At 54.8% G+C, this 12,642-nt stretch overlaps 1 protein-coding gene across 2 annotated transcripts in view; it reads left to right on the top strand.

The window, feature by feature from the left end:
• Positions 1 to 12,642, top strand: part of GSE1 (Gse1 coiled-coil protein) — a 349,700-nt gene that overhangs the window by 108,422 nt on the left and 228,636 nt on the right. For both annotated transcript variants that reach the window (XM_074968867.1, XM_074968866.1), the window contains exon 2: positions 11,935 to 12,109. In XM_074968867.1, the coding sequence (XP_074824968.1) occupies positions 11,935 to 12,109 (175 nt within the window). The remainder of the gene's footprint in view (positions 1 to 11,934; positions 12,110 to 12,642) is intronic.

The following is a 12,642-nucleotide window of genomic DNA, read 5'->3' as shown; positions in this document are numbered from 1 at the left end:
CAATTATTTCTTATCTGTGTAACCGGGAATGATTTTCTGACAGATAGCACAGGGGAGAGTTAAAGAAGGAGGAGGCCCAGACACCCACACTCGCTGACACAGTCTGGCACTGCTGTGCACTTTCCTAACCAGACACAATGGCCCGACCGATGCATTGGGGAGGGGGAGGGCTGTTGGACTGTGAGCTGGGGAGGGGGTGTCTCTCGAGAGGTTCCTCGCCTGTTAACACCTGTCCCTGGTTGTTTCGTGGCTCAGGATTCCAGTTGCGTTGAAGTCTTGTCCCTGTTGCAGATGCATCAGTCCGGCTCTGCTCTGGTCCTGACATGAAGCCTAACAGCTCCTCTCCTTGGAGCATCAGCAGGGATGAGCGTGTCTTGGTCGGTGTGTCTAGTTTCTGTGTGCGCTGCGCCAGCAAACAGCCGGGCAAAGCCCAAGAGACGCTGTGGTACAACGAGCTAGTTTGCCTGCTGAGGATCCAAGGAGGCTGAGCTAGCCGGGGAATGAACAACACATCCCTCCAGCCCTCTGAGGGGGCTGTGTAAGAGACCAGCTGGCATGTGGCCCACTTCATGTCAGATCTGTAAATGCAGACAGCAAGGGCTTTGTGCCCGTCCAGGCGAGATTGACCCCTCCAGTGCTAGGCCTAGTTCAGCAAGGGGTAGCTGTCACGGAGTCCCCGGGCGATGCTCTGGAACTGCTCCCTACGAAGCCAGGCAGGACTCTGGTGAAGTCTCCTCTCTGGGAGCAGACTGTCTTCAGGGCAAACAGCTCACACGGCTTCCACCTTCCTGGGTCTGACCTCGAAGCATTCAGCATCCTCTGCCCCTCCGTACACTTCCCACAGCGAGTCCGCCCAGGGGTGGTCCAGGGGAGGCCAGAGGGTCCTGCACCCCAACTCCGCAGTCAGACGTGGCTCTTAGCCAGCCAGGAAAACAGGTTTATTAGATGACAGGAACATGGTCTAAAACAGAGCTTGTAGGTACAGAGAACAGGACCCCTCAGCCGGGTTCATTTTGGGGGGCAGTGAGCCAGACAACCACGTCTGCACTTCACTTCTTGTCCCCAGCCAGCCACAACAGACTCCCGCTCCAGCCCCTCCTCCTCTGGGCTTTGTCCCTTTCCCAGGCCAGGAGGTCACCGGATTCCTTTGTTCTCCAGCCCTTTCGCTATCACCTTGGAGGGGGGAAGGGCCCAGGCCATCAGTTGCCAGGAGACAGTGTCAGCCATTTATGTACCCTGGCCCTTTGCTCTGCAACAATCCCACCCCCTTATCCCACCACCTAGAGACTTAAGAAATGCATAGGGGAAACTGAGGCATCCCGACAGTATTCAGAGGAAACACTAAGAACAGTCCCACTTCGTCACATCAGCATCGTTTGCCTTGGAAGAGGCAGAGTTCTGCGGCTATTGCCATGCGTCACGGGCTAGCGGGGCAAGGTTCCCAATGCCCGGCAGGTCAGGTACCACTGGCTGTGAGCAATTGCGTCACCGAAAGGTGGTGGGCTGCCCTTTTGAGTGGAGGGAGAGAGATGATGGGGGAGGGAGGAAGCAGGAAGGTTGCTGGGGTAGAGAGGAAGCGCCGGCGTGTTTTCCCTGGGACCAGAGGGGGCTCGATCCTGTATTTCAGTCTCTGTTGTTTTTTGGCACTACCCAGCCCCTGTCAGTCTGTCTGTCTGTGGCTCCCACCTGGAGCTTTCCCAGAGCCAACATCAGCATCTTCCTTCCTAGGTCCATCCTGGGAATCTCCTGCCCTGAGACTTTGATGCCTCATACTCTCAGAGTGAGACCCCTGACCCCTCCCCTCCCCCCCCCCCCCCGGCCTCCAGAGAGCTCTGTAAGCTCCAGTCTAATGACACCACCAAAGGGTGCTCAGCACAGACCTGCCCCCAGGTTAGCAAAGTGCACATCGGTGTCATACTGTGGCAGCAAGTGTGGGTGTCGTGGGCCAGGAGGCTGCCCTGAAGAGCCAAGCTGGAGCCTCGAGGTGTCAGAGATGGAAATACCCCGTATATCCAGGGCTGCCTTGGAGAATCTCCTGTCTGCCCCTTGGGGTACTTTCTGAGGGTTCCCCCCCCCCACCTTCCTCTGAAGCATCTGGCTGGAGCTGGGGCACTGGGCAGCGTGTGCCGGGGCTGTGGGTGGTGATGATTCGCTCCCAGGTGCTGGGCTGGCTGGGTCTTGGTCACATGCTCAGAGTCTAACTGGTCGCCCTGGGTGGGTTCTCCCCAGCTCAGATTGGCCGTGACCTTGGGAGGTTTTCACCTTCCTCCACACCGTGGGGTACTGGTTGCTTGCCAGGATCATTGGGGTGTATCTCAGTCAGTTTCCTGCCAATGCAGGGCTGCCGGTCCTCCCCCACACCCGTGTTCTCACACAGTGGTTTAGTCTCCTGACGGGCTGTAATACTTTGGCCCAGTTCTGGTTGTTAGTTCGGTGCGGGGATGGCCGGGTGGTGTCGGTGGCTGTACAGGAGGGCAGACTAGGTGATCTGGGGGGGTCCCTCCTGGCCTTACACTGTATGCCATTGTGTGAATGGTCACCTCCATTTCTGGGTCCCTTCCTGTTTTCCAGGGCACCCTTTTCAGCTGGAGAAAAGAGCGACCCTAGCTCCTCCCCTGTGGCATCTGCCCCACTGAGACCAAACAAGGCTGTGCTTTGGCCTCCTCCCTTTGAGCTCAGGTCGCGGGCTTGGCCCCTGCCACAGGGCGACAGCGCTGAACACTGGAGAGAAACAGAGCAGGGAGCCTTGCTGCGGTTTGTTTGTTTGCTTGGCAGCGCAGCCCAGCCCGCTCTGGCACTTCCATCAAGATAATCACTGTGTCTAGGGGGAGCTGGGCTGCTCCTGCAGAACATTACACGCCAGATAAGCAAAAGGCTCTGCCTCTCCCGGGAAACGCAGGCCAACTCCCTAGCTTGTATGTTAATTGGAAGGAATCTAATCAAAGGGCAGTGCTGGTTCCCTTGCAGGAGAATGTGCTCAGAATTGCCAGCAGGGCTGCTAGGGCCAGGCTCAGAAATCCAGCCCGCTTTCCCCACGGTGCCAGCACAAGCCCCTAGCCTTATAGTTGTCCCAGGCTTTGGAGAGCTCTTAATAAATTGGTTGGCAGCCTTCCCAGTGGTAGGTAGAAGGTAAAAGCTGGACTGGGTTCTTACACTGGAACCTTGAGAAGGGATCCCGATGTCTAGTTCATCATTGGCTTCTCACCATTAGGGATCTAGATTTAACTCCTGCCTTAGGTTGCAAGGGAAGATGGAGTCAGATAGTGTCTCGGTTGGTCCCTATTTCACAGTTTGGCTCAATAGGGATGGTGTCTGCTTGAGAGAGGCCTAGGACTGGGATTGCAAGAGGTTCTACAAGCCATGTGTGTGCACACTGCTACACGCTCAGTGCATCTGTAAATCAGGCTGCTTCTCTTCAGGAGCCTGTTCCTTTTCACAAGCGGTAGCACCAGCCTGGCCAATTATCCGCCAATGAATAATTATCGAAGGACATCTTCATCTGATCGGTCTGGAAGAGCTGTTGCCAATCACGTCAAGCATCACATTTAATTAACACTTGATCTGGTATCTAATATACCTTGAATTACTCCTGATTGCCTATTGCTGCACATATTAGCTAGCCAGTAATAATAATAATTAGTAATTATTTGCACTACTACTTATTCATCTGAGGATCTCAAAGCAATTCCCAAACCCTAATTAATTACGCTTTCCAACAGGTAGGCAATCGTTTGCCTGTCAGCAATGTGCAGCCACCTCTGGGGAGGAATGTGGCACCTGATTAACAGCACACATTAACTTTGCCTAGCAGTTTTAGGACAAAAAGCAACGCAGAGACCTGTATCTAGTTGCAACTGAGGGCGGAGTTGGATTTAGGGAGGCAGAATGTGACAACCTGAGTTGGAATTTGGCCAGGATTCCAGGCATAACACCCTTACTCTAAGGGGGTGTGTGCCATGGAACATTAGGGCTCAATCCCCCCCGCCAGCGATGTCAATGGTAAAACTTCCATTGAATTCAGTGGGAGCAGGATCAGACTCCTGACGATTACAGGTGGTTTCACATCTTCTCCAAGAGAGGGCACCCTGAGCTATATTGACTCAGTATTGATTTGCTCGTTACCTACCCTGGTAACTGATTGCCTAATAGCCCCCTGCTCCATGCATGTGGCATGGCCAGTAACAGTCTCCTGGCGCTGGTGCAGTATGGCCCATGGAGTAACACCCTGGTTACCAGGGTTGCAGGCTCTCTGTATCTTACGCTCCCGTGTATTACAGCAAGTCGGTATTCAGGTAGGACCTGACTGTGCCATTCACAGCCCTCTGGCCTCTGCAGGATCTCAGGGTAGGGTTGTACCTCAGGGGCTCAGTCTCCCCTTAAAGCCCCCCGGCGCACCCGGGGAACACACAGCTCCCCTCTCAACAGCTGGCCAGCTCCATGGGCCGGTGCTGGGCTAGGGCTTCCTTTCTTCTTTGACCACTTGCAGGCGATTGGCAGCCCCAGGGGCTGCCCAGCTAAAAGCCAGAGTGGCGGCTGGGCCAGGCCAAAGCTTCCTACTCTGGCTGTGCTGCGGCGGGGCCTCTCTCCCAACAACCGGCGCAGGGCGGGAAGGAGATGTGAGATTCTCAGCGTACTTATCCCTGCCTCCCAGGGAGCCCGGCCCGAGGAAAAGCCTCCGCCATCTCCAGGGAGACCCTGAACAGAGGAACAAGCCCTCGGCAACCAGCCATTCAGCAGGCTGAGGAAGGGAGTTTGGAACACAAAGAGTCTGGCTGAAACCTGGCGAGGCTGCTGCTCGCTCTGTCCTGGCCTCACCTCGCGGGGCCTTGTTTCCCGTCTCTTTCGGCGTTGGGGTGAGGTGAGGACGGCGTGTCAGAGGGGGCCACTGCCCAGGACATGACGTTTCCTGCTGGTGGCGTGAACTGAGCTGAAAACGCCGGGCGGGTGCCTCCTCTCCAGAAAGCACCCGTGTCCCCTACGCGTGCCCAGCTCTGTGGGGGAGATGGGACAGCAGCAGTTTCCTGTCCACCCGGCCATCCATCCTCCCTGTCTCTCACCCTCATCCCTGCCTCAGCACCCAGCCCCTGGTTGGGGAGCCATTGGGAGCTATTCATGGGGTCTCTCCTTCGCTGGCAGTGTCTGCGGGGCTTGGATGGTTGGATTGGCTGAATCCAAGTGGCTGTTGGGCTGGTGCTGGGCTCTTTCCCCTGAGGGAAGTGGAGAGGTTTGACGAGGCAGTGGAAGGAATCGACATTGATGTGTGACCTTAGAAATCTCTCTGTTCAGGGAGCTGGTCATGGGGCCTGGAACCCTTTTGCTCACGGTCTGCATTTCAGGCATGCCTGCAGTGATGGGCAGGCCCAGTCGTCCGACCTGTGTTCAGAGGCCCCCACTGCCCCCTGTACAAAATGAGTTTGATGGTTCTCAGCCCAGTTCCCCTTCATTGATAGGATTGAGTGGCGCACGGAGACCGGTCTCCTCTCTCACCGCAGAGGTGGTGTCTCCCTTGGCGGGCTTGGAGAAGTATTGGCAGGGGAATCGCATGGGCTGTTCTTTATAGAAAGGCAGGATTTCAGCCTCCATGTCTGTCCCCTGGCACATTTTACCAGCTCTGAATTCCCTTGGTGTGAAAGGAGGGTGCTCAGAGCACAAGCCAGGAAGGGATCCCGAGTATGTCTGATGTTTCTTTTTAAGCCAGGGTTCTGCTGGCTGGTATTAGATGTGGCCGTGAGGGGAGCTGATGGCTCCTAAGAGAGTGAGTCCCAAATGGAGCTGGGCAAGATTTTGTGATACCGTGAAAGGCTCTGTCAGAATGGGAGGCATTTTCCATTTCAGTTTGATTGCATGAGACAGCTGAACTTTGCAAAGAGCCCAGAGACCTCTCTCAGGGGTGGGATTTTTTTGTGCTCCAAATGGGACCGTTTCCCCTCAGAGACACCGCTAATTTGGAGCAAAAACTCCTTTGAGTCTTCAGAATCTAAAGCTTCTGAAATCCAGATTTCAGCCTGGCATAGATCAGCTTCCAGCCACACGGAGTACGTGGGGGAAAGCCCAAAGTTTTGCCAAGTTTGTGTTTATACTCCCCTTTTCCCGGCCCTCCAAACCCCGCCAGTTTGCGCTGGGGCAGGGTGAGGGGCAAAATTTTGGAGCCTCCTAAAATAGTCTAAGCGTGGGCTGGGATGAAACTGTGAATAGTTTGCAATTGCCAGTTGTGGCAGTGGGAGCCCTTGACATAAGCCCCTCCTGTTACTGGGGAGGGAGCTCAGTACCGGACAAACTGATAATTCTGTTCTTTACTATAGTTTCAACCAGACACTTTAGATGAACACAATATGTTGGGGAAGAGACAACATAGCTTTTGTAAAGGGAAATCACGCCTCACCAGTCTGTTAGAATTCTTTGAGGGGGCCACAAGGCATATGGACATGGGTGATCCCGTGGATATGCTGTATGTGGACTTTCACAAGGCCTTTGACGAGGTCCCTCACCAAAGTCTCTTAAGCAAAGTAAGTAGCCCTGGCATAAGGGGGAAGGTTCTCTCCTGGATCAGCACTGGGCCGGATCAAGCCCATGATCAGAAATCAGCGGAGCCGAGAGCATGAGACCTCTTTCTGTCTCTGGGATCTGCAGGCCTGAAGCTTGCTGCATTGATGTGCTTTAATCCTTCTCCGTGCGTCTCGCATGCTGTTGCATAAGGTGCCTAGGGCAGGTTTGCAAAGCAGGTTGCCAGGGGAGGTCTCAGCCTTACTGGTTAGATCAGCATGGGCAAACTTTTTGGCACAAGGGCCACATTGGGGTGGCAAAACGGTATGGAGGGCTTGGTTGGGAAGGCTGTTCCTCCGCATACAGCCTGGCCCCCGCCCCCTATCCGCCCCTCCCTCTTCCCACCCTCTGACTGCCCCCCTCAGAACCTCCCACCCATCCAACCCCCCCCGCTCCTTGTCCCCTGACCGCCCCCTCCCGGGACCTCACCCCCATCCAACCCCCCCCGCTCCCTGTCTGCCCCGAACCCTATCCACACCTCTGCCCCCGACAGGCCCCCCGGGACCCCCACTCCATCCAACCCCCCGGCTCCTTGTCCCCTGACCGCCCCCTCTGGGACCCCCATCCCTAACTGCCGCCCCAGGACCCCACCCCCTATCAAACCCACCCTCTCCCTGTCTCCTGACCGCCCCCCCCCGAACCTCCACCCCATCCAACTGCCCCCTGTCCCCTGACTGCCCCCCTGGGACCTTCTGCCCCTTATCCAACCTCCCCCCCCCCAGCCCCCTTACCAGGCTGCTCAGAGCGGCAGAATAGGCTTATTGGAAAGCCTGGGAGGTGGACGGGCGCAAGCCGCAGCGGCATCGCTGCGGGGGAGGGGCCAGGGCAAGCTTCCCTGGCCAGGAGCTCAGGGGCCGGGCAGGACGGTTCCGCGGGCCCACCTCTGGCCAGCCTGTCCCCCCAGGCATGTCTGGCAGGGTGCTCGCAGCGTCTTCTCTTGGCTGTGTTGCACCCCAGTTGGAATTTGCTTTGGGATGTGACAGTGGGTGGTGTTTGTGTTGCACTGGGTGGATCTGCTGCAGCGTGATGCCCTCACGCTCAGGCCTCACCCTTTCAAGGGGACAGGAGGGCATTAGGGACACAGCGGGATGTTGTATCTGACGTGAGGTTTCACCCTGAGCAGATGAGTCCCTGGGTTGTGCCACAGCTGTGCAATGCAGCCTAAACACTGTGACACGTTAGCTTGTCTTAGAGGAAACTGCGGCACTGGCTAGGGGGTGTCTGTCTTTGCCCCGCTGCATGGGGCATTGCACGATGTACTGGGGCCTTGGCACCCCTGCACAGACCCTGCGCCTCCTGGCCATATTATAAGGGCTCGTCCGCACTGCGGATTTGCCCTAATTCTAGCCATCAGTGGCCTGTCACCAGGTTAGCTTTGCTGGTGCAAACCCTAGTGCATCACCATCATTTGCATTGGTGCTGTCTGTCCTGACTTCATGCAGGGCTAAGATGAACTGGTGCAAACCGTGGTTTTGCCTGGCTACAACAAGGGGTTGCACAAGTGCAGCTACCCTGCTGGCTGGGATCCCCAATGCAGATGAGGCCATTGCACATGGGGAAGCCCAGAGGGATGGACGGAGATTTTGCTTAGAGGAGAGGGGCCCTGTTACCATCTGTGTCGAGTAGCCCCAAGACTCCCTTTGTAGGGGACAGGTCCTGACACACCCTTTCTGCTGCGCATGTCCACAGCCTTCCCTGTAAGGCTCTGCAGGCTAATGCTTCCGCTTGGTGCCCAATTAAAGCAGAGGCCATGCAGTAAAAAACCTGACGCGGCAATCAGCCCCGCCATGCGGAAAGAGTCACTTTCTATTAATAATTGCAAAAGAGGAGAAGAAGAAGCACAAAGTTACACCCATGTTTCCCTTAACAAGCCCTGGGGGACCGTGGGCCGCCCTGGCAAAGATTAGGCAGGACATGGCCGCTTGGCTGCCTAACCGCTCTTGTGCGGTGGCAAAGATACCAGCCTCTCCCATCCCCGGCCTCGCTCAGAGCGACGGGGCAATTGGTGGAAAGCTGCCAGCTGGAGTCAGTAAGTGTTGCCACTTGAGGGCTTGTGGGATTTGTCGAGCGCTCGCGGTTGTGCAGCGTTACCATATGGATTCCATAAATTAAACCTTTCCAGGAAACGAATGGTAAATTTATACGTCTGCTCACATGTGTGGCTCATTGATTCTAAGAGCTTCCCAGCAAAATTCATGTTCCATTCATCTTACTTAGGCGCTCCCAGTTTTATAGGACTAAGCCATCGAAAAATTGGATCAACATAAAATCCTTTCTGCACAGCAGCCCTGGCCTTAGTGCTCGTAAATTGGAGTGGGGACCCCCTGCACCCACCCTGCCGGTCCCTGCCTCAGGCCTGTCTGACTCCATCAAAAGGCTCCTTCCCTGACCTAAAGCCTCCTGCTTTGACTACCTCTCCAGTCTGTATGGTCACAGCCCCTTTCTCTCTTGCCAAGTCCTGGAGCATACAGAGCCCAGCTGCATCCTCTCTGGAATCCCACAGCAGGAAGGGGCTGGTAACAATCAGGGCTGGGTGGGGCTTGGTTAGCGGCACATGTTGGGAAGGTCTGGGTTCAAGTCTCATGCAGGGATTTACTGCTTTGCTGGGGGATGTGCTGAGAGAGGCATAGTGTGTTAGGCTGGGCTGCATGGCATGGCATGGCATGGCAGCTGCATGTGCTGTGAGTGTGTCGCCGGCTCTGGGGTACCGGTCGTGCACTTGTTGGGCAGGGCACATTACACCCGTTCTCTGCAGACCCGAGTGCAACCCGAAGTGCTCTCCGATGGGTACGTCTACATGGCCGGGCCTCCCGGCCTGCTTAGGCCGACGCTAGTGGGGCTCATGCTAGCATGTTAAAAATAGCAGTGTGGCTGTCATGGCACCGGTGGAGGCTCTGGCTCACTCCGAGCATGGAGCCAGCCAAGGGATAGGATGAGCCTGAGCTCAGGTGGCTAGCCCACCTGCCCATGCTGCAATGTCCCACGGCTCCGTTCAGCACACTAGCGGGAGCCCCGCCCGCACAAGTCTGTCTGTGTGAGCTGGGCGGCTGGCTGCCTGTGGTCTGTGTGACTTGGGTCTCTTGCTCTGCACACGACCCCGCCTGCTGGTTAAAATCAACTGAGGCAGATCTGCTAACCTGGAGCAAGTTGAAGGACATTCTTACTAGGGTGTGGGGGAGCATACCCTTCAGCTGGGGAATTTCTCTGTGGCTGGTCTGGCAGGGCCTGAGTTTGCTGGTCCAATGGCCCGTGGTGCAAGGCTGTCCTCCTTCCTCCGGCTTTAGTGGGATGGCTGAACTCTGTGGGTGATTGGTGCAGTTGGCTGAGTTTGGTTGGACTGCATATGTCAATATGTCGCACCCTTCTCCATGAATCACACATACACAGTGGGTTCTGGGCCACGTTTACTGACTTCCTAGGGTAACACAGGCAGGACTGAATTTATAAACTTAAACCATTGTCTGGCTGATCATGGGATTCTTCTCTCAGCAGGTCTCCTCTGCCTTCCTCCTTTTTAATATGCCCAAGTTGAAGCTAATGAGACACGCCTGATCTGTCTGTCAGGGAGAGTCTGTAGAATAGCTCTGTGCAGCTCCATAAAGCCTGTCACTTTGGAAAGTGCTGGGTTTGTTACATAAGTTTACATGTATCCAGACATTTAGCAATGGGGGCTGTTATGTTAAATAAAATTAAAGTACTATTTTATTGCATTTCTGTCTCAAAGATGAAAAAATCCATTCCAGCACAAGTTTATGTAGTTATGGAGCTAGAATATGGATTGCTTTCGTTACTGCCACTTATTAAAGATACAAAGAACTGAGGACAGAACAACTATTTTCTCAGATGTGCATTAAACAAGAGGATGACAGATGCAGCAAATTAGGGCACACAACAGAGCTGAGACAGTAGAGATTATGAGTTATCGTAGGTGTTAGAGAAGGGGAAGTGGTACTGTAAAATGGAACACAAACAGAAATGTTTTCATTCAAATACCAAAACAAAGAAGCAGTGGATAGATTTGTAAGGCTGTTGGTAGGTCCCAGAGCTGCCAGGGGGATGACGGACAACAGCGTGGAGCTGGTGCATGAGAAAAGAAAGTTGCAAAGGTCTAGAAACAGGGCTGGATCCTCAGCTGAAAGAGCACCCATGTGTTCTGTGCTGCTTCATGCCAGCCATGGCTCTGTCTCAAGAAAATGAAACGGAGAATGGAATAAGTTATGAACAGAGAGTGAAAGTGACTCGGAGCAGACCAAAGTAGTTCCTTCTTCACGCCCTCTGAAGTGCAAAGTGTAAACCAACAGCAGCAGCGGTGTAAAGTAAATTAGAGTTTTGAAGGCCGTTCACTCTCAGTAATGAGATTCAGAGGCGACTTGATCATGGTCTAGACATACTTATGAAGGGAGAAGAAGTTTGTTACTATAGGGCTCTTTAACTTGGCAGACAAAGGTATAACACGATCCAGTGGCTGGAAGATGAAGTCAGCCAAGTTCAAACTGGAAATAAGACCTACATTTTTAAGGGAATAGATAATTGACCATTGAATCAGATTGCCAAGAGGTGTGATGGTGTCTACATCACGTGGAGTCTTTAAATTGAGATTGGGGGCCTGCTCCTTCACTGAGTGTAAAGAATAAGAGACCCAGTGAGGTCAATGAGGCTACATCGATTTACACCAGCGGAGGATCTGGCCCTGGACATCTTTCTAAAAAAGATGCTCTCGGCTGAGCGTAGGATACTGGGCCTGATGCAGGAATCACCGGGTAAGAATCTCTGGCCTAGGTGGTCAGACTAGATAATCGTAACAATCCCTTCTAGCCTCAAAATCCTCTTTGGATCTAGGACGCTTACCCTCCCTGTGTCCCTGTAGCAGGAGCCTCATGTACTGTGACCGCACTGTCACAGCAGAGGGGAGGGAAGTTGTATACCGGCCCATTGAGTAATCAGCAGCAGAATAATCAGCCGGCAGCCACTGGCAGGGAGAGGGATGTTGCTTTGATTCCTGCCCTCCCTCCCCCACCTCCCCAAAGCCTTTCTTGTCTGGTCCTGACTGGAAGCGCTTGGACTGCTCACTCAGATCCAGCTGTAGCCCCCGTGAGACATGGAGCTGGCTGGCTGGTGAGCAGCAGACAACTCCCCTACCCAGCCACGTGCAATCTGCCTGAAAGAAAACAAAAGCATCTTGTGTCTCTCCACCCCGAGGCCCCCCAGCACTAGTGGGACACATTCTGGCAGAAGGACCCTGCTTTCTCCAGGCTGGTAGCGAGCATGAGGGCTTGGGAGGGGAACCGGGAGGTCTGCTGCCTGAAGTGCTGAAGCTGATGCTGGCTGTCAGCTATTGAATATCCATGCAGGGAAAGGTTCTGAGTCCCTGTTCTTCTGCTTTTGTTCCAGGCGTTGTCCTCTTCTCTGGAGACACCTGCTGTGAAGCCTTCCACCAGCGAGCCCAGACAGCGACTGGCGGGCTCTGGGGAGAGCCCAGGTGCAAGGAACGGAGGTGCACAGGAGATTGGCTCTGACTGCGGCCAGCTGAGTGTGGATGTGGAGGGCGCAGACCTGGGAGCTACAAGTAGGTGCTAGATTTGCTGTCTGGGCATGGGGGGAACCTGCAGTAGCAGAGCTTGGAGCTCTGGGGCATGACCCCAAGGACCCACCGTCTCCATGTTGTTCTGACTGTGTGCAGCAACTTTGCTTGTGAGACTTGGGCCGACCAATCCCTTAATGTGCCACAGCGTATCCACTAGGCACAGCTGGGCCCTGGTGCTTTACTCAGAGAAGGGGATACCTGGGGTGTCCCAGGAAATGACAGCAGCGAGTTGGACCAAGCCAAGGCAGCTTGGGACCAGCCTCCTCACTCTGGCTCGGCTCCTCTTGAGAAAGAGGCAGCTTTTCCCCAAGATCTTGGGACTCAATCCTGCTGTTCTTGCATGGGCAGAACTCCCATCAACTCTGTTGGAAACTTTGCCTGTGTGAGGACTGTGGGACTGGGTCCTCATGGTTTGTGTGCTGGGCGGCAATCTATGCACTCGGTGGCCAGGATTTCCCCCCCTGTCCCCAGTGCAGCTGCTTGGTGGGCAGTCTTCTCCAGTGCTGGTGCCTTGC

The sequence above is a fragment of the Natator depressus genome, chromosome 12 (assembly GCF_965152275.1).
Source record: "Natator depressus isolate rNatDep1 chromosome 12, rNatDep2.hap1, whole genome shotgun sequence".
NCBI lineage: Eukaryota > Metazoa > Chordata > Testudines > Cheloniidae > Natator > Natator depressus.
The sequence above is the reverse complement of the archived record's forward strand: the minus strand, read 5'-3'. Positions and strand labels throughout refer to the sequence as shown.